Source organism: Indicator indicator, chromosome 1 (assembly GCF_027791375.1).
Source record: "Indicator indicator isolate 239-I01 chromosome 1, UM_Iind_1.1, whole genome shotgun sequence".
Classification (NCBI taxonomy): domain Eukaryota; kingdom Metazoa; phylum Chordata; class Aves; order Piciformes; family Indicatoridae; genus Indicator; species Indicator indicator.
The window spans coordinates 15603195-15629301 of NC_072010.1; the positions used below are offsets into that span (position 1 = coordinate 15603195).

General features: G+C 36.4%; 1 protein-coding gene across 1 annotated transcript in view; it reads left to right on the forward strand.

The window, feature by feature from the left end:
• The window catches only part of DYNC2H1 (dynein cytoplasmic 2 heavy chain 1), a 155798-nt gene that overhangs the window by 88663 nt on the left and 41028 nt on the right, over positions 1 to 26107 (forward strand). The window contains exons 78-83 of the mRNA XM_054390673.1: positions 2834 to 2944; positions 4800 to 4955; positions 6663 to 6738; positions 8235 to 8446; positions 10501 to 10605; positions 23794 to 23910. Of these exons, the coding sequence (XP_054246648.1) occupies positions 2834 to 2944; positions 4800 to 4955; positions 6663 to 6738; positions 8235 to 8446; positions 10501 to 10605; positions 23794 to 23910 (777 nt within the window). The remainder of the gene's footprint in view (positions 1 to 2833; positions 2945 to 4799; positions 4956 to 6662; positions 6739 to 8234; positions 8447 to 10500; positions 10606 to 23793; positions 23911 to 26107) is intronic.

The window sequence follows — 26107 nt, forward strand, 5'->3', positions numbered from 1 at the left end:
TTATGGCTTGCAAAGTCATTAACTTGATAACTAATTTGAAGTGGCTTTACATGTGTATCCCTGTGAAAGCCACGAACTAAACAAACTCAAAAAAGAAAGGTGAGGAATCTGTATCAACAGTTACTACAGTATTAATTTTCCAGTTTTCTAACAATTGTCTGTAAAATGTACTCAGTGCACGTGAGCTTGGAGTCTGTCTTCTGTCTAGCAATGACCATGTGACACACATGTGCCTTTAACATCCTTACAGTCCATTTTGAAAAGATTCAAAGGCAAAGCAAGATGGCACTTATGTGTGTCATCTCATCTGAATATGATGGTGGACAGTGAGGAAGTGTTTGTAAGCCTCTTAGTAATTATAAAATTTCAGGTCTCATAAGTATTAAAATATGGTTATGTGACAGAAGTTTTGTATTCTTTCCCAAAGAACATGCTAGCAAATGTGTTAAACGTCCTGCTGAGATTAATATAGACTGAGATCTGCTGATGTTTGATTCAGCACATCCCCTTGTCTGTTTTAAATACCATTAGCAATGTGTGAGGCTATGTAATTCAGATGGTTGAACATCCTTTTCAGAGACATCTGCTTATTTTATAGTTCAGTTTCATTCAGGTACATAAACTTAGTTCTCACAATCTTCCAATTTGAGAAGCTGAAATATGTCTTCTAGTCAATGTGAACTTTATCAATATGAAGATGATACCTTCACAGCCTTAGCTGTCTTCTAGTCAAACATGATGTTTCAGAGGATGCATGCTGCAGATGATTGTTTGCACTTGAACCAACACATAAAATTCCTTTGTTTTACTTTCTGAAATCTCCTGCTTCCAAGGCTGTGGATTGTTTTCATACCTTATTTTGTATCCCATTGTTGATGAAATACAGACCTGATTGTTCCACAGTGAGGTAAATTGAAAACTAGCCTCACTGTATGACTGAAAAGGTTGTTGTCGGTATCAAAAAATTCAGTCAGAGGCTAGTTATCAGTGATATGCTTTGGGAATTGATACTGTGGCCAACTTTGTGTAGCATCTTAATGTCATGAATAATGGGGCAGAGTGCATTCTTAGCAAGTACAGATGATACAACACTGGGAGAAATGATTGATACAGCACATGGATCTGCTTCCATTCAGAAGGCCCTTGATAGCCTGGAAGTAGGCTGTCCTTGTGAAATTTAACAAAGGGACATAGCAAGTGCTTCCCATGGGAAGGGATAATTCCAGGCATCCAGATAGTCTAAAGGCTAACTGGCTGTAAAGCAGCTTGGTGGAAAAGATCTGGGAGTTCTGGTGGGTAAGAAAGAAGCTGACTGTGAGCCCTTGTGGCAAAGATGTCCACCATTCTCCTGTGCTGCTTTAGGCAGAACATTGCCAGCAGGTCAGGAGCAGGGTGGGATGGATGCAGGGTGTGTGTGTGGTGTTTGGGTTGATCCTTATCTGGTGAGACACATCTGGTGTGCTATGTCCATTGATCCTCAACCCTGTACAGGGGTTGGGCATGGGCATACTGGAACCAGTCCAGTAAAGGGCCACTGTGGTGATGAAGGGACTGGAGTATTTGTCATACAAGGAGAGACTGAGAGAACAAACTGTTCAAGCTGGGGAAGAGAAGACTCATGGGGAATCTTGGTATGTATTGGCTGATGGGAAGGATAAAGGAGACAGAGCTAGGCTCTTCTCAGTGGTGTCCCATGACAGGGCAGTAGGCTGTGGGCACAAACTGAATTACAGGAAGTGCCATTTAAACATAAGACAAAATATTTTTACTGTGACGATGGTCAAACACTGGAACAGGTTGTCCAGAAGGGCTGTGAAGTCTCCATCCTTGGAGATACTTCGAATGCTGACTGGACAGAGTTGTGGGCAACCTGCTATAGCTGACACTGCTTTGAGCACAGGGTTGGACTAGACCGTCTCCAGAGGTTCCTTCCAACCTCAACAATTCGGTGATGTTAGGTACCAGGTGTAGTTGTCATTTCGTCTAGAGCGCAGAAAAAATTAATAGACTGACAGAAATTTCTTCTTCCCTAAAAGCACTGAAAACTAAATTACTGTATTTTAGAGATTTTGAATTAAACGGAAATGACATGAATCTGTTAGGATTTTTTTGAAGTATGTTTCTTCCAAGACATACAGAAAACTGTTGACATTCTTCTCAAGTCAATTGTTAAATAACTTTGGTATATTCAGTGAAAAATAAGGCTGTTTCAGATGCACATAAAGCACCAGCACTGTTTTTCATACGTTCAGTAGTTAGGTGTTTTATGTAAAGCCTTTATATTTGAAATAGAATTTGACAATATTTTTTTCTCTTAGAACTCCATTTTCCTATTTTCAGTTTTCTATGGATTCATGATACAGGAAGTATGCATATAACAAACTCCTGAAGAAAAATGAATTAATGTAGCTGCACTGTTGATGAAAGTCACTGGGATCTGTTGTTGATATGCAGCCCACATTACAAGCCGTCATCTTTTGAGATATAGCCTTCTGGTGCTTTTTTACATGTACACAGTGGAGTTCTTAACTCCTCTTATTATCATGCTCTGAATTCAAGATCTGGGGGGGAAGGTGCAGATATTTTGATACAGTTAGCATGAGCACAGTGAGCATACAAATGTGTGGAGACAACGCATATTGAATTGCAGTCTTTTAAATAACTTTACTTGTGAAAATAACTAAAGAATTTTTAGAAAAACCTGACTTTCTAGTTTAGGGTATTATAAATTTTTAAATACTGTTTGGTACATTTAAAAAAAAACAAAAACAAACCAGACAAATAAATGAAAACAACCCAAAACCTACTTCAATATATAATATTTCTTTAACAGGAACTGAATACATTACAGCCTCAACCTAACTTCCGCCTTTGGCTTACTACTGAAGTTCATCCAAAATTTACACCAATTTTGCTTCAATCAAGTCTGAAAATAACTTATGAAGTAAGATCTGTTTGGAAAGCTTTTATTACATGCTTACAATGAATGAATTTGCATGTATAGTAAACTATATGTTTAGATAAAATAATGTTTGGATAATGTGGGCTATTTACTAACTGGTTTTGCCTCATATTCAGTTAGATCAATTTACCTTGAAAGATTTTGATGATTGTTTTTAGTGTATATGTGGAAATTTGAAGAAGCTGTGCTTTAAAGTAAAAATTTGGAAAATTTCTTTCCCACATATATTTTTTCCCGCTTGAAACTCTGAACTGAAAATAAATTTACCTGTGGGAAGTATTTGTTCTGCTTTGTGCTCCAGAATATTTTATGCATTTATTCAGTGTTTCTCAGAAGCAAAAACCTACACAGGTGCTGGAATGTAAATGAAACCCAAAGAATTCCTCTTTCTTGATAAATGTCTTCATCTGAAAATCACAGAATAACACTTTCTATTCCTTAGCTTTCTCTCTGGCCCAATAGCTGATATTTAATGGAGCCTTATAACAAAAAGTCTCTCTTGCCATTCAGTAGAACATCTAATTAAAGACATTTACTAAAAATTAAAAGCTTTGCTTTAACATGACTCAATCTAAGTAATAACTGGGACCATGCTCCTCCAACTTATTGGAAAGTGTCTAATCCATCGTGGAAATCCTGAGGAGAGGTGCTACTAACAGCTCCATTGGTTATGGAATGCGGAGATTTTGCCTACAGCTAAACCAAGAAGCTCTGACCTTTTAGAGTCTAACGTTGCTGACTTTCAAGAAGCCAAAATTGTTACGCTTTTATATTGACTGAAGGTATTCTTAAACTTCTGGGATACCTTCTTGCTTATATTGAAGTCTTCAGTGGTACAGAAACTACAGAGTTATGTAAGATTGTCACATTTCATCTAGATTCTTGAAGTTACAGATCTCACTATCTTTGGAATAATTGGAGCTTTACACTGACGCAATGTTGTGAATGCCTTTGTTGCCTTTTCCTTTGTAGTAAGTGTTATGTTACTGTGACAGGGCAATGATAGTCAATTACTTGGGTAGTAATATTTTATTATTTTATGCTTGTGATATATCCTTTAACTGTTACCAATCAAGATATAGATACTTAAGAAATTATCAATTGACTACTGTGTTTTGCATTTGCCACAAGCATGCATAGGCAACATATGCAACTGTGGAAACATTAAGAACCAATAATTTTTCAAAAAGAACAAAGAACATTATTCTAAATATTAAATTGTGATTTAAATCTTTAAAATTTATGTTTGCTTCACACTTGCAAATAATTTGAAAATGATCATCTAATCAGTTGCTTATACTTGTAAGCACTGTATTCTTTGTTATTATATACACTTTAACTGGAATTATTTCTACTGGTCTTGAACATTACCTGCTACATGGCTCTGTGTAATACACACATACTATATCTAGATGATAGCTAAATAGAATGTGGTGATGGCATAAAACGAATTGGCTCTCATCAGAGAAATGGTAATTGGTAGTTTTGAGCTTGTAAAGTCAGAAGAATGGTTCTTATTCTTAAAAAAAAAATAATTTAGTTTCCTGCTTACATATTTTGATAGAATATTATTCTTTGACTAGGGTCTTTTAGTGTAGTTCATTCCTCCTATCAGTTGGTTTTGGTTACATTTTCCTTCCATATATTGAAGTTATTTCCAGTAGAACATTCTGTTGTTAGGCCATTTATTAAAAGAAGATATTTTCTTGCATTTATTTTTAGTTAAGTAATCTTTGTAATTTCATTAAGTTACAAATTTTAAGTTAGAATTTAAGAAAATAGTACATTAAAGTTATCAGGTTTTTTATTTAGAAAAGTGTTTTTTCTTTCAATGCAGGCACCTCCAGGCCTGAAAAAAAATCTCTTGCGAACCTATGAATCTTGGACACCAGAGCAAATCAATAAGAAGGGAAATCTGTCTCGAGCTCATTCTCTCTTCTGCTTAGCATGGTTTCATGCTGTTTGCCAAGAAAGAAGAAATTATATTCCTCAGGTAACATCTTTTTTTGCTACCTTTTGAAAAATTTACCCCATTTATTATTCTTGGACGTATTTTTTATTTGGTTTATGTTAGGTCTTGTTCAGAGATGAGAAAACCCCAGACATTTCTGTTGCCTGCCTTCATTATTGTCTCTGAATTCATTGCAAAATAAGATCTAGATAGCCAAAATTCCTTTCCCTCTGAATCTTGTCAATGCCTGCATGGGATTATTTTGTGATTTGTGTACTAAGTGTTACTGATGCAGGAGAGAGGTCCTGTGGAAATGATTTTGTGAATCCTGTTTGCTGGGACAAGAAAAAAAGTATTTTGGAAATGTACATAGTTTAATGGATGACATGAGAAAAGAGACACCTTGTTGGTAAGGAAGAGATGAGATTGCTTTTCTTTGCACACAAATTCTGTCCAAAGAGAAGGAAGAACAAGGGAATTTACTTGTTTCTTGTGAGAATTATAATGTATTTTAGAGATTGTGATGTGCTTCTGTTTCCTTAGATAAACATTTGTTTAAAGGAAACATTTTTTTTCCTGGCTGCAAATATGTAAATAGAAACACGCCCCCCCAGCCAACAAACTTCTATGTCTTTCTTTTATAGACTAGGAATGAAATTAGCTGTCCTCTGAAACATGACAGCAGAACCTGGTATGCTTGAGAGTTTTTTGCTAGTTTTGACTTTGTGATTTATAAAGTTCTTTGCCTCTTGAAGTAGCAGGCTTTGAATATAGTGTACAGGGAGTATATGAAAATGTACTAAGTAGTGATCTGACATACGAATTCTTGCTTAGCTTTGTTCAAATTCACATTCATTTATAACAGATTTCTTAGTGACACAAAGTAGGATTGCTGCTTTCTACATGATTCCACTCTAACTGTATTTGTTTCATTTGCAGATTTAGGGATGGTTTTATAATTTGTTCGAGATTACCAGTTTCTGACATTGCTGGACTGCAATTAATCCTAGCTAGAAGCTCTTGTATTTCTTAATGAATTTCAGGTTGTTTTGGATCCAAGTACAGATCTGTCAATAAAAATAATACATGAACACTGTTGAGAGACTGCAGTATCTTGCCAGTTTGTGACCTTCAGGATGACTGGCTGATAGTCTTATTGTGATCTGTGGAGCAGCTGCAGTCTTGACCTGAGAATGCATATGCATTCTATGCATATGGCGGTTGGCATTTTTGCTGCAATGGCAGCAGTAGTCAGTAGAGAAGTGACGTGAATTAAGGGGTTAGATGATGAAAGTATGATAGACCGTGTTTGAAGAATCAGACCTATTTATGAAAACTCAAAGGAGATGGAAATACAAAATAAAAAAAAAAAATCACATTTCAATGTGTGGTCTAGTCACAGATGACATCAAATTTTAGTAAATACTGTTAGGAAATAATATTAATTTAAACTTCCTCATACTCAATGGATTCTAGCTTCTGTAAGTATATAAATTAAAGGCACTGGTAGAGCAGGGGGTTTTTTTTGTTTGTTTTGGGGTGGTTTTCGTTTTTGTTTTTGTGGATTTTGAGAGTTTTTGTACTAACTCCATTGAATGTTCCCATTGAATGCTCTTTGGAGGGCATAAGTTGTCTCTTTTTTCATTCAGTGTTAAGTATTAGTATTCAGTAATCACATAATAGTTGTATTTTACTTCATGACTATCATTGTGTAACCACTGAAATTCTTTGGACTTCTTTTAATGGTAGGGTTGGACCAAGTTTTATGAATTTTCTTTATCCGATCTCCGTGCTGGTTTTGACATTATTGATAGACTCTTTGATGGTAAGTCACTTCTTAAGGGAAAATTTCTCACCTCTATAGCAAAACCCTTTTGAATGTCTCATTTAAAAGTTTTATAATATTAAAAGCTTTCACAGTAGTTGCTATAAATTTGTTGCTTTGCATGATAGTTTCATTTAGAGTGGTGCTATTCTATTTAAAGGCTATTTTGAAGTTATTTAAATTTTGTATTTAAATCTTCATTGCAGCAGTTTCACAAATGTAAAAGTTAGGTAACCATTTCAGTATGAGAAGTAGTCTGACTCTGAATCAGCTGTGTGTAGGCTTACTAGACTTTTCTGGATGTAGTTCCAGACTCTGAGGATATTAGTAAACTGATAAGGGTGGGACACAGGATCAAAACTATTCTGTATCTGGCTTATGCACACTGGTGTTCTTGTAGTTAGTGACATGGCATGGTTTGTCAGATGGCATAGCCTAGAGGTTACCTTACTTTGGGGCAAAAGAGAGTTTAGCTGTGTGGAAGCAAGCCGCTTTGCATCACCTGACCGTGAGTTCAAATGGGACCTGTCCTGTTTTACTGTTACTAGTGATGTTGTATGAAGAACTTTAGGTTTCTACAACAAACAGGTAAGTGGAGATGCTGCAAGGCTTATCACCAGTAAGCAAAGCTAGAAACGCAGGGCAAATCACAATTCTATTTTTGGGAGGTGATTTTTTTTTTGCCAAGAACTATGCTGCTCAACTTCTTGAGTTCAGAGGAATAAATAGGAAATACAGGGGGGCCTGGAAGATGATGTCTTCTGTCTTCACTCCTTCCCGTATGAGCTCCCCAAAATCTTGCATAAATTAAATGAACATGAATTAATTCTTTGTATTAAAACTCACTGTATGTTAGAGCCATCTTCATTGTTCTGCTAAGTAACATAATAATTTCTTAATATTAGTTAATAAGAAAAAGATTTTTTTCAAGTGTTTGCATTGTATATCATTTCAAAGTAAAGTTAGGAACTGCTATTTACAGATTATTTATAGTCAGTGACTTAAATGAGATTTATAGATGAATAGTGCTTCTGGAATTGGACCTTACTTATACAGACTTGAAACATGCAGTGATGTAAAGCAGTCAAATCATTAACTGTCAGTGGTAATTATTAATATAACAACTAAATATTACTGGAAAGATAACTTATCTTATGAAGGAATAATTGAAGTATTTAGAAATAGCAGTTACCACTAATAAAACTCTACTTACATTAATTACTGCTTCCTTTTTTTTTCAAGGGACTTAAAGAAGTACCATTCTGATCAAGCTTTTACCTGTGCCTGAAAGCAGTAGAGTATAAGTAGATCATTGTCTCACAGATATTTTGGACAAGTGGGATAGAAGGGAGGGAAAAAGAGAGGTAATATAGAAGAAAAACAATTAGGAATTAATTATTTGAGGTGTTTACTTATTTCACTGAAATACTATAATGACAAGAAATACTAACAATGCAATGTTAACTGATACCAAACTAACGTTAATTAATTTATAGGTTCCAGAGATTTTCAGTGGGAATTTGTGCACGGCTTGTTTGAAAATGCAATTTATGGGGGCCGTGTAGATAATTACTTCGACATGAGAGTTCTTCGGTCCTACTTGGAGCAGCTTTTCAATTCACGAGTCATTGGTGGCTTAAACGCTAGAGGCAAGAAGATCACTAATTTCCCATACCCAATGCCTTTACCGAATTCCTGCAGTATTTTGGTAGGTGTGCTTCTTCTGTCACCTAATACAGAAACTAAACATGCTGGAACATTCAGAGAAGGGCCATGAGGATGATCAGAGGGCTGGAGCACCTTTCCTATGGAGATAGGCTGAGAGAGTTGAGGTTGTTCAGTTTGGAGAAAGCTCCAAGGAGACCTAATTGTGGCATTCCAGTATCTGAAGGGGGCTTACAAGAAAGCTGGTGAGGGACTTTTCAAGGTGATGGGTAGTGATAGGACTAGGGGGAATACATCCAAGCTAGAGGGGGTGCTAATGGACAAGAAGCTCAATATGAGCTGTCAATTTGCACTTGCAGCCCAGAAAGCCAACCAGATCCTGGGCTGCATCAAGAGAAGTGTGGCCAGCAGGTCAAGGGAGGTGATTCTCCCCCTCTACTCAGCTCTGGTGAGACCCAAACTGGAGTACTGCATCCAGTTCTGGAGCCCCTATTCCAAGAGAGATATGGACATGCTGGAATGTGTCCAGAGAAGGGCCACCAGGATGATCAGAGGGCTGGAGCACCTCTCCTGTGAGGACAGACTGAAAGAGTTGGGGCTGTTCAGTCTGGAGAGGAGAAGGCTCCGAGGTGACCTTCTTGTGGCCTTCCAGTATCTGAAGGGGGCCTACAAGAAAGCTGGGGAGGGACTTTTTAAGCTATCAGGTAGTGATAGGACTAGGGGGAATGGAACAAAGCTGGACGTGGGGAGATTCAGGCTGGACATGAGGAAGAAGTTCTTCCCCATGAGAGTGGTGAGAGCCTGGAATGGGTTGTCCAGGGAGGTGGTTGAGGCCCCATCCCTGGAGGTGTTTAAGGCCAGGCTGGATGAGGCTCTGGCCAGCCTGATGTAGTGTGAGGTGTCCCTGCCCATGTCAGGGGTGTTGGAACTAGATGATCCTTGTGGTCCCTTCCAACCCTGACTGATTCTATGATTCTATGATTCTAGAGGAGGGTAGATTTAGATTAGATGTTAGGAAGAAGTTCTTCACCATAAGGGTGGTGAGACACTGGAACAGGTTGTCCAAGGAGGTGGTGGAAGCCCCATCCCTGGAAGTTTTTAAGGCCAGGCAGGATGGGACTCTGAGCAATCTCTAGTGTGTGGTTTCCCTGCTCATGGTGGGAGGGCTGGATCTAGATGATCTTCAAGGTCCCTTCTAACCCTGACAATTCTGTGATTTATGATATCTGATTGTGCTGTGTTGCAAACATCACAGCTATGAGGAGCTGTGTGAAAGAAATTGGGTCAATTTGTGACAAAGGATATTGTTACATTTTTATATAACTTATTATAGTAACATAATAGCACTTTTTAATAGTCTGTTAAGCATTCTTATAACTTCTGGATGAAATAGGAAAACCTAAATATATGTCCTTAGTTACAAAATGCATCAAAATTCTGATATAATCTGCTAACATGCTGTGGATGGTGTATGATGTTTAATTTGGAGATTGTATGGCTTCTGATTCTCTTTCAATATTCTTTTAGTGTGAATGAGACAATTCAACAGAGTCTAAAGATCCTTTCATATACTGTTGCTACTATTATTAATATTCACTTGCATTTTAATGTAGAGCTTCATACTAGACCTCTAATACAAGTTCTTTTAATATATGTTTTTTCCATTTTAAAAGAGCAAAAAGCAATTTGGATTACAGTGATGCAATCAATGGAAAAGAAAAATATGCTAAGACTATGTCTGAAAAGAAGTTACAATACTTTTGTTGAAAACTTAAAAGATTAATGACAATATAAAAAAGAAAACATATTTTACCATTTAGAATTTGAATAATAGAGTATATGTATTTATAAAATGAGAACAATCACTTTTATTTAGATCTATAAGTATTTAAATCATTCAAAGAAAGTGAAATAATTTAAGTAAAAAACTATCTGAAAAAATATACAAGATTACTAGGACATGTCATGTGTTATATATTTATTTTAATCTTTGCATTATTCAGTGTATTTAATGAAATTCTCTAAGCATACACTGTTAATTTTATGAGTTGAACACAAAGTTCCCTCAATTGTGCTTATTCTTTTCTTCTTATGCAGGATTATCGCAATATTATTGAAAGCCTTCCAGAACATGATAAACCTGACTTTTTTGGCCTGCCTGCTAATATTGCTCGTTCATCACAACGTATATTCAGTTCCCAGGTAAAGTCTCATTTTTCCTTGACCTCTGAATCTTTTCTGCATCCAATGTAAGCTAGAAAACCCAACCACCTCCTCATAAGTATCAATTTTTTTAAGAAAGAGTAAATGGAGGAGTTTTTGGAATATGTTGACTTGTACCACTAGAATGTTTTAATATAAGATCTGTTATCTTGAGTTACAAAGATAATCTTTTAGGACTGCCCTGGGCTTGGCTATGATTGTAAGAAACTTGGACAGGCCATACCAGCATAGCCAGGTGAACTAGCTAATGAGGTATTCAATACAATACTAATGTCATGGCCTCCACTTAAGGGTGGGGCTGGCCTGGCCAGGTGTGGCAGGTTTTTGGCATGGTGATGTCAGGTGGGTGATGCCAGGTGAGAGCATCACATTTTTTGTCACTCACTTTGTATGTTATTTCAATCATATTGTTACGATTATTTCTGTTGTTCTTTCTTTCTTTGTGTTGTTCTATTAAACTCTCCTTATCTCAGCCCATAGGGTTTTGCATTTTGCTCCCAATTTTCCTTCCTTTCCCACTGGAACTTTGAGATGGGGGGACAGTGTGCTAGTGGCTGCATGCAGCTCGGCTGTTGGCTGGGTCTAAACCATGACAAGGATTTAAATAGTCAAAGAATTATTGAGAAAATTTGCAGTAGTATAATTAAGTTCATGTTGAAGAGTATCCACATATGTAAGTAGTGTGACTAGTTCTGTTCATACTGGGAGTCTAACTCCTGTCAGTGGGATAGTTCTTACAGATGCTTTTCCGTGCAGGATAAGGTTTTAGTTTTGCAGATAGAATATGGGTAACATTGTAATGCTTTTTCTCAAAGAGGGATTCTGAAGAACTCTCCCAACAGTCAGAATTCTAAAGTAAAAACAAAATTTGGAGAAGAGCACAGACCTAGTCAGACATGTCAGAATGAATCATAGAATTGTTAGCAATGGAAGGGACTTCAAGGATCATCTAGTTCCAGGCCCCCTGCCATGGGCAGGGACACCTCACAGTAGATCAGGTTGCTCAGAGCCACATCCAGCCTGGCCTTAAAACCCTCCAGGAATGGTGCTTTCACCACCTTCCCGAGCAACCTGTTCCAGTGTCTCACCACCCTCATGGTGAAGAATTTCTTCCTAACATCCAATCTGAATTTACCCATTTCTATTTTTGTTCCATTCACCCTTTGATCTATTAAAATTGTTTTCATTTCAGCATTGCATTTATGGAATATCAAATATAGCATTGGTAGATTTGTTTAAACATATCTGTTCACTTAAATCCATAACTGTCTTGTCAAATTATTTGTTTCTCTATTAGCACATGAAACTGTAAAGCTATCTAAAGACAAATCAGTAGGCTGAGTGTGCATTAGGCAACATGCTGAGCTCAAGATCTCCTCTATTACAAAGCCAAAAAACACACCAAAGTCCTATGTATGTGCTTGCTTTTGCCTTAAAATCTTCTACATAAACATCAACTTTTGTTTCTGTTGGACACAGTGTAAACTACTGATTATTTTATTTATTTCAGCTATGCTTACATAAGTTGTTAAGAGCTGCAGTTGTTAAAAAAGCTAGCATTTGAAGATAACTTCTTAGTTAACCTTCATGAAATTAGAATAGAGTTCCTGTGCGAACAGGAATAGCTAATGCAAGTGTTTACGTAGACTCACACTCTGTTGAACTGGTCTGTCATAACATCGATTGTAATCTATAACCTGGATTTGAATCTTAAAATATAGGGCAACTGTAGTTACAATTCTGTGAGATGCTTTCTTGTCATACGAGAGATTTACTCATCCTTCCAATGATACAATTTAAGTAAAAGAAATGAGATTTTTTTTTTCCTTTAACTGTGTTTCTACCTAACTATAAATCCTACTCCTATTTAATCTTTTGACAGTCTGGGAGCTGTCTTAAGTCCATAGGTGATCCCATGCTTCACAATCTGAAATTGAATCGTTGCCTTTTAACAGGAGTGTTTCTCATAAATCCATTATCAAGCTAAAGTAGATAAAAGGTGAATGAATAAGGTATTGAGAATTAAGTTGCTACCAGCTCAGTCACCAAGTCACTGGCACCAGAAAGGTGAAATTTAGTACTGTGTCCACTACTTCACCGATTCTGTGCTAAGAGTGTGGCATATTCTCTCAGAATTTGTTTACTATCCCATATGTTTTCTCATCTACTAGCCATTATCATTTCTCAGTCTCTATTTTCACTTAATGTCTTCTTCCCTGTGCAGAGATGCACACGACTGTATCACCTATGCCACTGAACACAGTACTAGGGGAAATTTTGAAACATGCATTCTTTCAGGTTACTTGTTTAAACCAGCTGACAGCAATTTCAGCTTTAGCCATCTGTCTAGGCTCAGAAATGTAAAATAGTCATTTGGATGTAACTTGATTTTCAGTAATTTCTAGTTAGCAATCTTTCACCTGTTGAAAATATTTTAAAATAATTATTAAACTAGGTAATCATCTGGGTATGAGCCTCCAGCTCAGGACAGAATGTAGAATATACCCCCAAAAAGTAAATAAAAACACTTGCACAGAATTGGAAGTTAAATAGAAATAAGATTTACAAAAATAAACAACGTACAAAAGGTATTAAGGGAAAAGGATATATACAATGAGAGTCAGAAATGGCATAGCACCTGCCTTGGACTGGGCCCTAAGGTAGGCAGGCAGGCCCTGCTACCCAGCAGAAATAGATTCCCGCCAGCCAGGCTTCCCTCCCACACATACGAAAGCAAAAGCAGCAGCTAAGAGCGAAAGCACCTGGAGCCAAGAGGAAGATGACCATAAAATCTGCTACTTATATAGGGATAATATAGGAACAGGAATGGAATAACATATTACAATATCTGATGCCTCCCTCTGGGGACTTTCCACCCCTGCTGGAGTTCTACTATATGGTGTAATAGTTAATCCTTAACAGTGAGGTTAAACTAATGTAATTTTAGTGTAAGAAATCTAATATCATGACACAATTACACTACAGAAGATGGAATACTTAGATAATAGAAATTCAGATTTTTAGAAGAAGTTTCTATGAATATTATTTTTTTGTGTACAGGAATGATACTTTGTCTTGCTGCAGCAACATACTTTGCTGTATCAGAAAATTGCTGCAGCACAGTGCAGCAGTTTGCAGTCATGCAGAGGTCTCTTCTGTAACTTGCTGCCTTGCTAATGTTTGGATAAACCTAAAACAGCACTACAAAGCAATGGTCTTTTTTCATTAAGCTTGTAACTACTGATTATATTCATAGCTTTTCTTTTTTTCCAGCAGAGAATTTTAATGCTGATTGAAGAGCTGAATATCACTAGCTGTATTATTTTAATACTGGTATTACTAACTGAATCATTACAAATTATATCTCACTATGTTCTGTAGTGTAATTCCAGAGAAAGAATACTGCACGCATACTAGTAAAGAGCCATTTTATTTTTAAGAAAATATTTCACTTAAACAGACATGTTCTTTTCAGCAACAAGACTTTTTTTTTTTCATGGATTTTGTCCTTAGTTACTTTGTAGAGGTAGACAGTTAAATTTTAGAGGATGGATTTATAAAGTTGATTGTGGCTCTTCAGTTCTGCCTTACTTGCTGTTACAACAAGTCTTTGATGTAGCATCCCTTAGGTTGAATACAGTCATGAATAATCTCATGTATCTTGCTATGTTCTCTCTGTGGAACAGTGCAGTTAAAATAGAAAAGAACTCAGCTGACAGTGCAGCTGCAGGAGTCAGCATAGCTTGTCCTATTTTATACTAGGTAGAGATTTTCTGTATAGTTGCTGCAAGTTTCCATCTGCTCAGCAAGAGTCCTCACCAGTCAATTACAGTCATACTCCTTTCTTTGGATCTGGTAGACACTGTATTTTTGCCTGCATGTTGGCCTGTATTCAGGTGGTTTCATCTCCCAGTCTAACCTATAACAAATGATTAGAGCAGTCAGAATATGTGGAGGTTTTGCTCTAGGTTTCCTATGGATGAGAAGGGTCTATAATTATGATCCCTGCAATATACTGCATTAATTTCTTAAGACATGCTTAGTTACCCTTACCAGCATTAAGGATTTTCTCCATGATTTTTGCCATGATTTTTCATATACAGTACAAAGCAGCATTGCCATCACATTGACCAGTAGACGTGGGCAAATCTCATCTGGGTTTTATTGATTTGAGTAGAATCGTAGAATCATTTAGCTTAGAAAAGGCCTTTAAGATCGTCAAGTCCAACCGTTAATGTAGCACTGCCAAGTCTACAACTAAGTCATGTCCCTAAACGGCATATCTACACATCTACACATTCTCCAGGGATGGTGTATCAACCACTTCCCTGAGCAGACTCTTTCAGTATTTGACAAGCTTTTCGGTGAAGAAATCCTCCTAATATCCAACTAAATCTCCCCTGGTGCAAGTTGAGTCCATTTCCTCTTGTCCTATTGCTTGAGACTGACCCTCATCTTGCTACGACCTCCTTTCAGGTAGTTGTAGAGAGTGATAAGGACTTCCTTCAGCCTCCTTTTCTCCAGACTAAAAAACTGCAGTTCCCTTAGCCACTTCTCACAAGACATGCTCTAGACCCTTCACCGGCTTTGTTGCCCCTGCCCTTCCTAGGTCTTTCCTGAGCTGAGGTGCCCAAAGCTGAACACGCTATTCAAAGTGCAACTTCACCAATGCTGAGTATAAAGGGAACATCACTTCCCTGGTTCTGCTTGCAGCACTGATTTTAATGCAAGCCAGGATGCTGTTGGCTTTCTTGGCCACCTGGGCATACTGCTGGCTTATGTTAGCTGGCTGTCAGCCAATACCCCTGGGTCCTTTTTTGCCAGGCAGCTTTCCTGCCACTCTGCCCCAAGCCTCTAGGGTTGTAGGGGGTAGTTGTAACCCAAGTGCCGGAATTGGCACTTGGCTTTGTTGAAACTCATACAGGCCTTGGCCCACACCTCCAGCCTTTCCAGGTCCTTCTCTAGAGCCTGCTATCCTCAAGCAGATCAACGCTCTTCTATATTCTTTTTTTTTCAGTCTTTCAATCCATTGACACACTCCCTGCTTACGCAGTCATTTTGCTGAAAAACTTGGTCTTTGTTCTGAAGCTCACTCCAAAATACTCCTTTATTCCCCTATTTAATCATGCAAAAAATAACATGCTCTCCACTATGCTTTCTCCAGTTTTCCCTGTCTTATGCCCACTTCTCATGGGATTCTGCTTACAGTTCCTTGAATAAACCAATGTCTGTTTTCCTAAAGGCCAAAATCTTAACTCTGCGTTTATCTAATTCCTGTCCTCAATGTATGTATAAATATTAGCTCCTACCTGCACTTGCAATGTTGGCTGTTAACCAGCACTTTAGAAATTTCCTTCAGTAATGTCATCATTAATAATACAGCTTTTTCACATACATTTTGTAATACCGATATACAGTTACAAATAACAGTATTAAAAGGACTTCTCTAACTAGGAGGCTATTATTAATTTAAGTTAAAATTTATAAACTAGGAAGTCTCTCATAAATTTTATCCAAGATTTTAAGATACAATTCCCATGAAAAAATTGTTGTTGCAGGTCTTTGAACTAGTATAATGCTTGTCTTTTACGTCTCATACTCAGTGAAAAGCTCATCTTGCAGATCTCTGCTATGAATATCAATTTGGATGTGTACAGGACTAGAATGCACATCATTATACAGTGCATTTAAAAGTGTGACCTGGGTTGTATTCATACTTATATTCATATATTCATACTGTAACATTTCATACTCATGAATTCCAGCTGAATCATTTGAAAACTTGAGTTTGTTCTAGCAAAAACTCAACATACAGAAATAATTTTCACACATTACATAAAGATGACCTAATTATGATATCTGAACAGAGTCAAGTTTACAAAATTAGGCAAAACCTCTTGCCTAACTGTATTCTCCACGGAAATTGTACTAGCACAGAAGTCTCACACTGAATGCATTTGTTTTATAGATGTAATTTCTTAAGGAGAAACAACAATTTCTTTAATGAAATCTGTTAGAAATCAAAAGGAATTGCTTGTCATGCCTTAGTGTAACTGCTAAATAGAGTACTCATTTAAAATAGTTGCTCTTGCTTTTCTGTCTGGGTTGAAACTTCAAAATTCTGTAGAAAAACCCAATTATCCTTTTCATAGCTATTTCTTATTTTGTGATGAATACTTGAGTTAAAATTAACAGTGAACTAGTAATAGAAAACAGTAGGCAATCTAGTAGGGTAGAGAAGATAAGAACCAAGATCAGGAAACACGAAGTGAATTTTGCCTCATTAAATGTATTTGCAGTGATCTCGCTGACTTCCATAAAAAGAGCATTTTATCCTTGGTTTCTTTTTTTTTCTTTTTTCTATACTTATTTTCTGACCTGCTTAGTCTCTGGCTGATTCTCTACCTCCTTCTACTGTTTGTTGCATATCTTGTTTACTTGAATTAAAACTGCTCCCTGTCTTCCTAAAACTGTAGTCAGATATATGATTGTAGTACAGTTCCAGTGCTGCTTTTTACTATGTTAATGATTGTAATTAAGATAATGTGTGTAGGGGAGGGTGTACAAGGACACCTGGAACTCTAAGATTGCTGGATTGTGCTGGAGATGCCACACCAAGTTTCCACTGCTATTCTTGCTGAAGTCACCTAAGGAAAGTTAGAGTGGGTATGTGCACCTGATGTTACAGTCATACATTTGACTGCAGTGTTTCTACCATATATAGAATAGTGTGGATGTGATATGTGGTTATTTTTCAAGGTGCATTTTTAATATAATGATAGCTGTAGATTCTTGTGTGTTGGTGAACAGATGAAACTTATCTTTCAAAATTTAAGAGTTTAGCTCAACAGGACTCTGAACATTGGCATTTTCTGTATCTACAGCTTCTCCATAATTCTAATCTTTCCCTATAGACTAATATAGGTATAATTGTTGAAAAGCATGCAATTGAGGTTATTCTTGAACTTATGTTATTGCTGTAGATGTCAGGATGAACATAAATCTATTTTCTTAAAATAATTTAGCATTTATATAACCCTTGTATCAGCTGTGCAGAAGAATAATTACTGACATTTATTAAATGCATCCCACATCACAAATATATGACTAATAGCTCAAGCAGAAATGCCAAACTGTATTTGTTGTTACAGTGCCATCTGAGTACTTAACAAGGACTTTTGAATAAGGAGGAGCATTTTGTATATATCTGTGGTGGTGTATGAAAGAAATGTGCTGTGCCGCATAACACAGTGGAAGCCACAGTACTGTGCTGCAACAGAAAACAGCTCTTTACCATTACAGTGAATCAATTCAGTGCTTCAAGTAGCCTTTTTAATTTCCATAGGATTGGTGCTGTGAATATAAGAATATAGTGGTACTCTGCATATGAGAAGTTTGTTCTCTTCTAAGAAAAGGCTGCAATTTTTTATTTTTCTTACATTTTGTCTGTGTATATACTAAGCTAAGTTCAGCCACTTCCTCTGGCCTTTGTTTTAGCATGATGTTCTCCAGGTAACATGTCTCCTAGGGATCTCAAGAAAATAGAACCCCTAGTTACTGTTTGGGAGAAGTTCCAGCTATAATATTGGCTGGGTCAGTAGTGGACTTGTGCTGTCCATCTGCAGCATTCTGCTGATTTTTTTTTTTCCTCCTCCACTGAACCCCCATGCTCCACAGAGGATTTTCTGGTGTCAAAGGTATATGATTATTTAGTATAAAGGAAGATACAAGTGGTGTCAATATCTTTACCTTGTTTGCTTTGAATTTTTATTAAAAAGGCATGTATCTCTGTATTGAATTCAGTCCTATTTCACATCCTTATTTAGTGAAAGCACAGCTTTGAGGGAACAACAGAGGAAGTGCAGAGGTACACTGTTACTCATCCACACACAGTTTGACCCTGTTCTTGCAGAGAGGGTAAGAGATACAAAAGGATTGAAAGTTGGAGAGTTTTCATTGGCAGCTCAGTCTTAGACTTTTCACAGCCATATGGGTAACTGCAGCCAGACTGTGATGAACAGTATGGAAGCATGTAGTCCTATCCAACTGAAACCTCTCTCTCTCTCTCGACACAGTGAGTACAGTTGCATTGCACTGACTTACTACTTTCCCAATATTTACCAAAGTGACTGTGTTATAACTTTATCTTTTAGTTTGAACTGTAAAGTCTTTCAAAATCCAAAATACCTCCTTAAACATCTCTGAAAGGGATATATTCTTTCATTCAAAGATATGAAACAAAGAAGTGGTTTCTGTGCTAAGACTACACCCTTTTAAAACTGGTAGATGGCAGTAAAGGATTTGATTTCACACTGTCTATAGATCAGTGAGAACAGTTTGTTAGCTTTTTATAAAATCCTTTTCTCTGTTCCATTGTCTTGAAGAAAATAACAGTTATCTGACTGGCAAATCTTTCCTATTTTGTATTCTTAGAATGGCAATTATATTCATTTCAGAAATTATTGATCCTAGATTAAAAAAAATTGTTTTTAGTTCATTGACAGAATTTCACAATCTGTTTTTTATGTTTACTTTCCTGTTTTTTTAAATTATAATAATGTCATAACATTTGATTTTTTTGTATGACTTGTAGGATTGATTGCTTCTGAAGTACAAGAAATATATAAAAGCCTTTGTTTATTACATATTGTATTTGTGAAGTTTGAGTTTCTTGCAGTAGAATTACTGAAGGCAAGACCTTTACCTAACCTTGTGCATGAATAAAGAACAGATACAGATTGTAGTCCTAGAAATCTATTTTTATATAAGGAAGGAAAAGTTAAAATTTTGATATTACCTCATTTTTATTTTTCCATGAATATTTATTTTAATCTTCATGTTGGACATGACTTTCTAGTAGTTCCATATGAAGCCTCATGGGATCATCCATTGTCTTTATTGCTGTTCATTCTGTTCATTATCTCTATTAAATAATTTCTTTAAATGTGTGTGGGGTTTATTATAATGTGTCAGTCAGTATCATAACGAGCTATATCCACAGAAACCCCTAAATGATGCAATAGATTAAAAAGGTGAGCTGCTCAATTAACTTAGGAACCGGATAAATAAATATTGACAATTTAAGTATGGCTTAAAAAAAAAAAAATCTACTGAATTTTTGTATAGAAATGCTGTTTGGATTAGTTGATCTTACTTAAATCAGGAAGCTTCTACAAAAACTCATGGTTCTGAATAATCTTCTCACTCATTTTTAAACAGACTGTTATTGGTGATTGTTTTTTTCTTCCCATCTCTCAAATATTATCAGAGATAATTCTGTTTTCCTTCTTTATGTTAGATTTTTTCACTCATAATTAATCAGTATTTTTAGATGTATATTTGGTCTGGACTAACACAGCATGTAAGAGCTTTTAGTGTATGTTAAAGAATATGTTGCAATAACAGTTAACCATTCAAAGATTAGATATTGGAAAGATACACTTTTTCTGAGTACTGTGTGTGTTACAACTGTGATTAGGTACATACCTTAGTACCTTTCCAGAATAGAATGCAAAGGATATGATGCAACAGACCTAGGTGTCTGCATCTGTACTAATTGTATCTAATCTGCATGATCATAGAAATATTGTGTTTAAGGCACAATTAATCTCACCCTGGAGTAAGTTGATTATGAATTGACCTGATGTGTAGAGAGGAGCAGAAGTCTTCTTGAATTTTGAAGTTAGGTTTCCAGGAAATGAAAATGCTCATTCTAATTTTCACAACATAGAGCCATCTATCTGGTGTATTCTTGCTTTTCCTATGTACTCAAAAGGAGGGCCTTCCAAATGACAAACTAGCCTGCTCAAGATCTGTCTGTTGATTATTCAGGGAGGCTAAGGTGGTAATCTTTGTAATTCCAGTAAGTTTTAAGTAAGTGTCTATGGGTAGGTGAAGTGAATCTGTGTTTCTCTGTTTTAGGTGACTATATAAATTGCTCTCTCTCAACCCTCTCCCTAAATACATGTCAATCTGTTACCTTACTCCAGAACACTGAGAGTTAAAATTTGATTTCTTTTGATTGAGTACTTTTAAGTGCTTAACTTTTGATAATCACATCCAAATATTTTTGAGCTACTTAGATACAATATACAAAGCAGAAACAGAAATGGGTGACTGGTGAACAAAAACTGAAATAATAGGTAGATAGTGTTTTCTATTTATATTGAAAAATTCTATAATTAGAAATAGCTAACCCTGTACACTAGAGTTAGAAAATAATTACTTGGTCTTGCAGTCCCTAGGTCTCAAATTAATTTCAGATATATGAATCAAAGGGTATATAGCTATAAGACACTTAAAAAGTACAACACATAATATTTTCAATCCAAATACTCACAAAGCAATCACAGAAACTTTTTGCAGTTCTGTAGTATAAATATACAAGTTTATATGAAGTCCTGCATACTCAATTAACAGTTAAAGTGTATTTGATATAAATGTTTTATTTCTTTGCAAATGATGGCAAGCAACTATCCAAAAACAAATTATAAGAGCCAAAGGAATGATATATGAAAGGCACAAATGCATTGTTTATAATCTGTATTACTTGTCAGAATATTTGCATGTGTGGAGGGTGAAAAGGAGGAAGAATAACAGGAATAATAAAGACACTATGATCAAAACATTAATCAGAGAAAATAATTTTCTGCTAAATTAAACAAGAATATTTTCTGCTATCACAATAGTTGGAGCATGAAAGCTTGTTAAAGTTTAAAATTAAGTTATAAAAACAAGTCAATTTTTAATAGTAAGACCATTGTTTCCTGGGTTACCCACCCCCTTGAGCTGGGAGAGAGGAAGCAGAATGAAGCCCCCATAATCCAAAGGGAAATGGTTAATGAGTTACTACACAACTTAGACACAGACAGACAAGTCTATGGGGCCAAATCTGTCCAAAGCTACTGAGAGGGCTGGCAGAAGTGCTCACCGAGCCACTTTTCATCATTTGTCAGCATCCCTGGCTAACTGGGGAAGTCTCAGTTGGCTGGACTTTAGCAAATGTGATGCCCCTCTACAAGAAGAGCTAGAAGGAGGATGCTGGCAGCTGCAGGCCTACAGTCTGACCTCAGTGCCAGGGAAAGTAATGGAGCAGATCAGCTTGAGTGCTGTCACAGGACAAGCAGGTGATCAGATCCAGTCAGCATGGATTTATGAAAGGTGGGTCCTGCTTGATGAATCTGATCTTCGTCTATGACAAGATGATCTGCTTAGTGAATGAGGATGTTGCCTACCTAGACTTTAGTAAAGGCTTTGACAACATTTCCCACAGCATTCCCCTGGGGAAACTGCTATGACTTGAGCAGATACACTCTTTGCTGGGTAAAAAAATGGCTGTATGGCCAAGCCCAAAGAGTGATGGGGAATGGAGTTAAATTTAGTTGGTGGCCAGTCACAAGTGATACTCCTCAGGGCTCAGTATTGAGGCCAGTTCTCTCTGATGTCTTTATCAGCGATCTGGACAAGAGGTTTAGGTGCTCTTTGCTAAGTTTGTAGGTGACACCAAGTCAGGCAGAAGCTAATCTGCTTGAGGGTAGGAAGGCTCTAAACAGAGGTAGTGACAGGCTGGATCAATGATCCAAGACCAATGATTGAACAAGGCTAAGTGTGAGTTTCTGCTCTTGGGTCACAACACCCCCATATAGCACTACTGTCATGGGGAAGAGTGACTGGAAAACTGCCTGGTGAAAAAGAACTGGGGGTTACTAATCAAGAGCTGCCTGAGTGCCAAGAAAGCCAATAGCACCCTGGATTGTATCAGAAGTAGTAGGCCAGTGATTACCTGAAAGGAGGTCATAGCAAGGTGGGGGTCGATCTCTTCTCCCAGGTAAAAAGAAAATAGGACAAGAGGAAACGGCCTCAAATTGCACTAAGGGAGGTTTATGTTGGGTGTTAGGAGAAAGGTCTTCACCAAAAGGTTTGTCGAATACTGAAAGAGGCTGCCCAGGGAAGCTGTTGAGACACCATCCCTGGAGGTATTTAGAAAATGTGTAGGTTTGCCACTTAGGGACATGATTTGTGGACTTGGCAGTGCTACATTAATGCTTGGAAAGGTCTTTTCCAACTTAAATGATTCTATAATTATAGTAAATATTGTAGAAATTAACATAATGGTTCAGTGTACTAGCATCTCTTATGCTTCCTGGTTCCTATCAAAGATGATAAATAAGAAGCCACTGTTTGCTTCCGTGAAAGGAAATGAAAAGCAAAAAAAAAACCAACAAAAACCCCACACATCTTTCAAAAATAGAAGTAAGTCAAAACCCAGCAGAAACGATTCTTCTTCCTGCCACATTCTGTCTAATAATTAAATAGCCCAGTCCTACTCAGAAAATTGATAGTCTTTTTATTATCAAGTTTAATTCTTTGAAGTCAAGCAAAAGATGAGAGAAACTGTTCTCTAACATGTCTTGCAAAAAATACACTGTGAAAAATAACTGAAAGGTAGCTAAAATAAAAAAAAATACCAAGAGTTTTCTATGCAGTTTAAGAGACAGACTTAAATATACCTGAATAATTTTATTTCCATTATTATTTATTTGTAAATGTATAAATATATTTGATCACTTTATGTGTGGAGTTACAAGGGCAGTTGGACCTAATGAATCAGAAGCTCCCTGTCTTTAATATTAAATTTTTGCTGTTCTTTTAGTTGTTTCTGTGCTTTCTTGAAATTAATAAATATACATTTAGTAGGAAATCCATTGACTATAATTGTTTTAGATTTTTGCTGCATGATATTTGCCATATCTGTTTAGTAATATGTTATGGCTCTTATGTATTTTTAATTACAGATAGAGCCTAATTATAGGCCAAGTTTGAGTTTAGTCTGTACATTTTTTGCAAAAGAGGCTTTTTAATTAATTATACACCTCATTAGTTTTTAAATTATAGTTGAACAAAGTTACTGTAATAAGAAAAATACGGATTTGTTTTTGTTTTTTTCTTTTGGGTTTATTATGAATGAGGCTCATGTTATGTTCTGCATTTTGATACAGGTATTGTTTGTGCTTTCAATAGGTAATGATTAGTAATTAAGTATGTAGAAAAGTCTAGACCATAGATAAATCAGAGAGTATTCTATGTATTGCTATTGTATCATGTTGTTGTACTAAAAGAAGTTCGTTTGTCCTTCTCTGAGATCTCATTTGTATTCTCATCACACAGGTCATTTCACAGCTTCGGATCCTGAGCAGGTCAGTAACGGCTGGCTGCAAATTCGACAGAGAAATATGGTCTACTGAACTTTCTCCTGTTCTCAACCTATGGAAGAAACTTAATCAGGTAGGAAAGTAGCTAGTTTGAAAATAATTTTTTTTCTTTTTATTTTTCCTCCCAACAACTGCATTAAAAGTAAGATCTAAGGAATTATCTTAAATATTGAAACATAAGATGCGAAAAGGTATATTAAATGCATTTGAGGTGGGAAGTACAGTGTTACATATGTGTACTTAGCCATGAAGCCTCTACGTGGGATAAGAGGCTATCACTTTTCTTCTCCATACAGAGGTGATACCACACTCACAAGACTTGAGACTAAATTTTGGTATGTGTTTCCAAGAAGTATACTGATACATTTTTAGATTTGAATTAAGTCTCTTAATTTCTCTTATATTCACAACATAATGTTTAATTATTTCAAATATTCTTTTTTTCCCTGTATAATATTGAAATGCAGTATAACCTAAAGGTAGTGCCATGACTGAGGGTCATTAAAATTCTTTCTACAGTGCTTGCAATATCCAGTGTCATTTTTTTTTTGGTTTGTTCAGTTGGTGGGGATTTTTTACATGTACAGTAAAGCTTGATTTCCAACCATTGAATTCTTACCAAGGGGGTGCCCTTTCAGCTGTATGTGTGCAATTCTCTTTGAAGTGCAGACACTAGGCATAGGTGGGGGAGGATCCCTCTCACCTCATGCTAAGTGTCTACCTAGACATTTGGCCATTATTTCTTCTCAACAATAACTTAGTAGATCATAGACACGGTGACCTAAAATGTCTTGTACACAGTAGCAATAGAATGAGAAAAACATTTCCCTTATTCAAATCATGACATAGAAAGAAGTGACGTGAGGTGCACATTAGAATTTGCCACTACCTTTTGAAATCTCTGATTAAATTCTCATTTAAACCATGCTAAATGTATGATACACCATGTTTTTGTCAAAATAATCTTTCGATAGCAAATAACTTCATGTTGAAATTTGTGGCCTCTGAATGTGGACTTCTGTAAGAAAAGTCAGTATATTTCAGTGTGGCACCTTCTGTTATGTCTTACTGACTAGAGTTAAATATACCTTTAGGCCTGCAAAATGTCTTTGGAAAATCTCAGATGTGATTGTTGTAAATATGCATACCTATACAATCAGAAAATTACACATTTTGATTGTAGTGTTTGGAAGACTGAAAAATGAGGCTAGTTCTAAACAATAAAACAGAAGGACACTGAATTAGTGCTCGTTAGCAGCACATACTACTAATGGCCACTTATTTATCATTTCAAACTCCTGAAACTCAGGAAAGTGTGGAGTATAGGTCTGAATTGAGTCTAGCTAATCTACTTATAAATTCAAAGCTGGTTTTAAAATTCCCTACTTTTTATTCTAGAAGCTTGTTAATATGTAGACAAAGATTAAGTGTGTTTTTCAACATTTTTATTCCAGTGCTGAGTATGTAAATCAAAGATTAACTCCAAAAGGATTATCTTTCAAATACCTTGAAAATAATTATTGTGCTTCTCATGATTCCAAAGCATAACAGAATTTACCACTTGACGTAGATTTGTCCTGCAGAGTTTATACTGGAATAATTGTTCATAATCTTCAAGCGAGGACGTATTTTTATCTGTACACTCTTGATACCATATGGTGATCACTTCTGCATTCTGTCATTGAGGGTCCAAGTTTAGATAAAATAACAGTGTTTGACTAAGTATTTCTCTAGACTGAACATCAACGTTTCATCCTACAAAAAATAAATAAAAAATCCGTCTAAATTACTTAGAATATGTAACACAGCTAATTTCTGTAGAGTATATGTAGTCAGTGAATTTCAGAAATCAGTGATAAAATGAAAACTTTACATAATATTGGCCATCATTTCACAGATCTCTAAATAATGCTATTTAACTTCTTAACGGTTTGACCACTGAAGAATTATACCACATTAAAGGGTGTAAAATAATATTTTTTTTTCTTTGATTAAGAGTTGTAATCTCTCAGTCAATATTATTGAGTGCAGCTAAAAAGGCAGCAATGGCTTGCTATAGTTGCACAGCAGTTTAGGCAGAAGAGCTTACAGAAGACTAGCGGCTTTGCTCAGTTGAGAATATGCCTTCTCAGAAATGATGATGATGAATGCCACAGCTCATAGACCCAGCTGCTTTTGGAGCAATGAATGCAGCTCTGCAGATCTCAAGCTTCAGGGAGTCCCTGGTGCCTCTTCCTGAGACTGGGGCAACAGGAGGGGGTATTCTAACC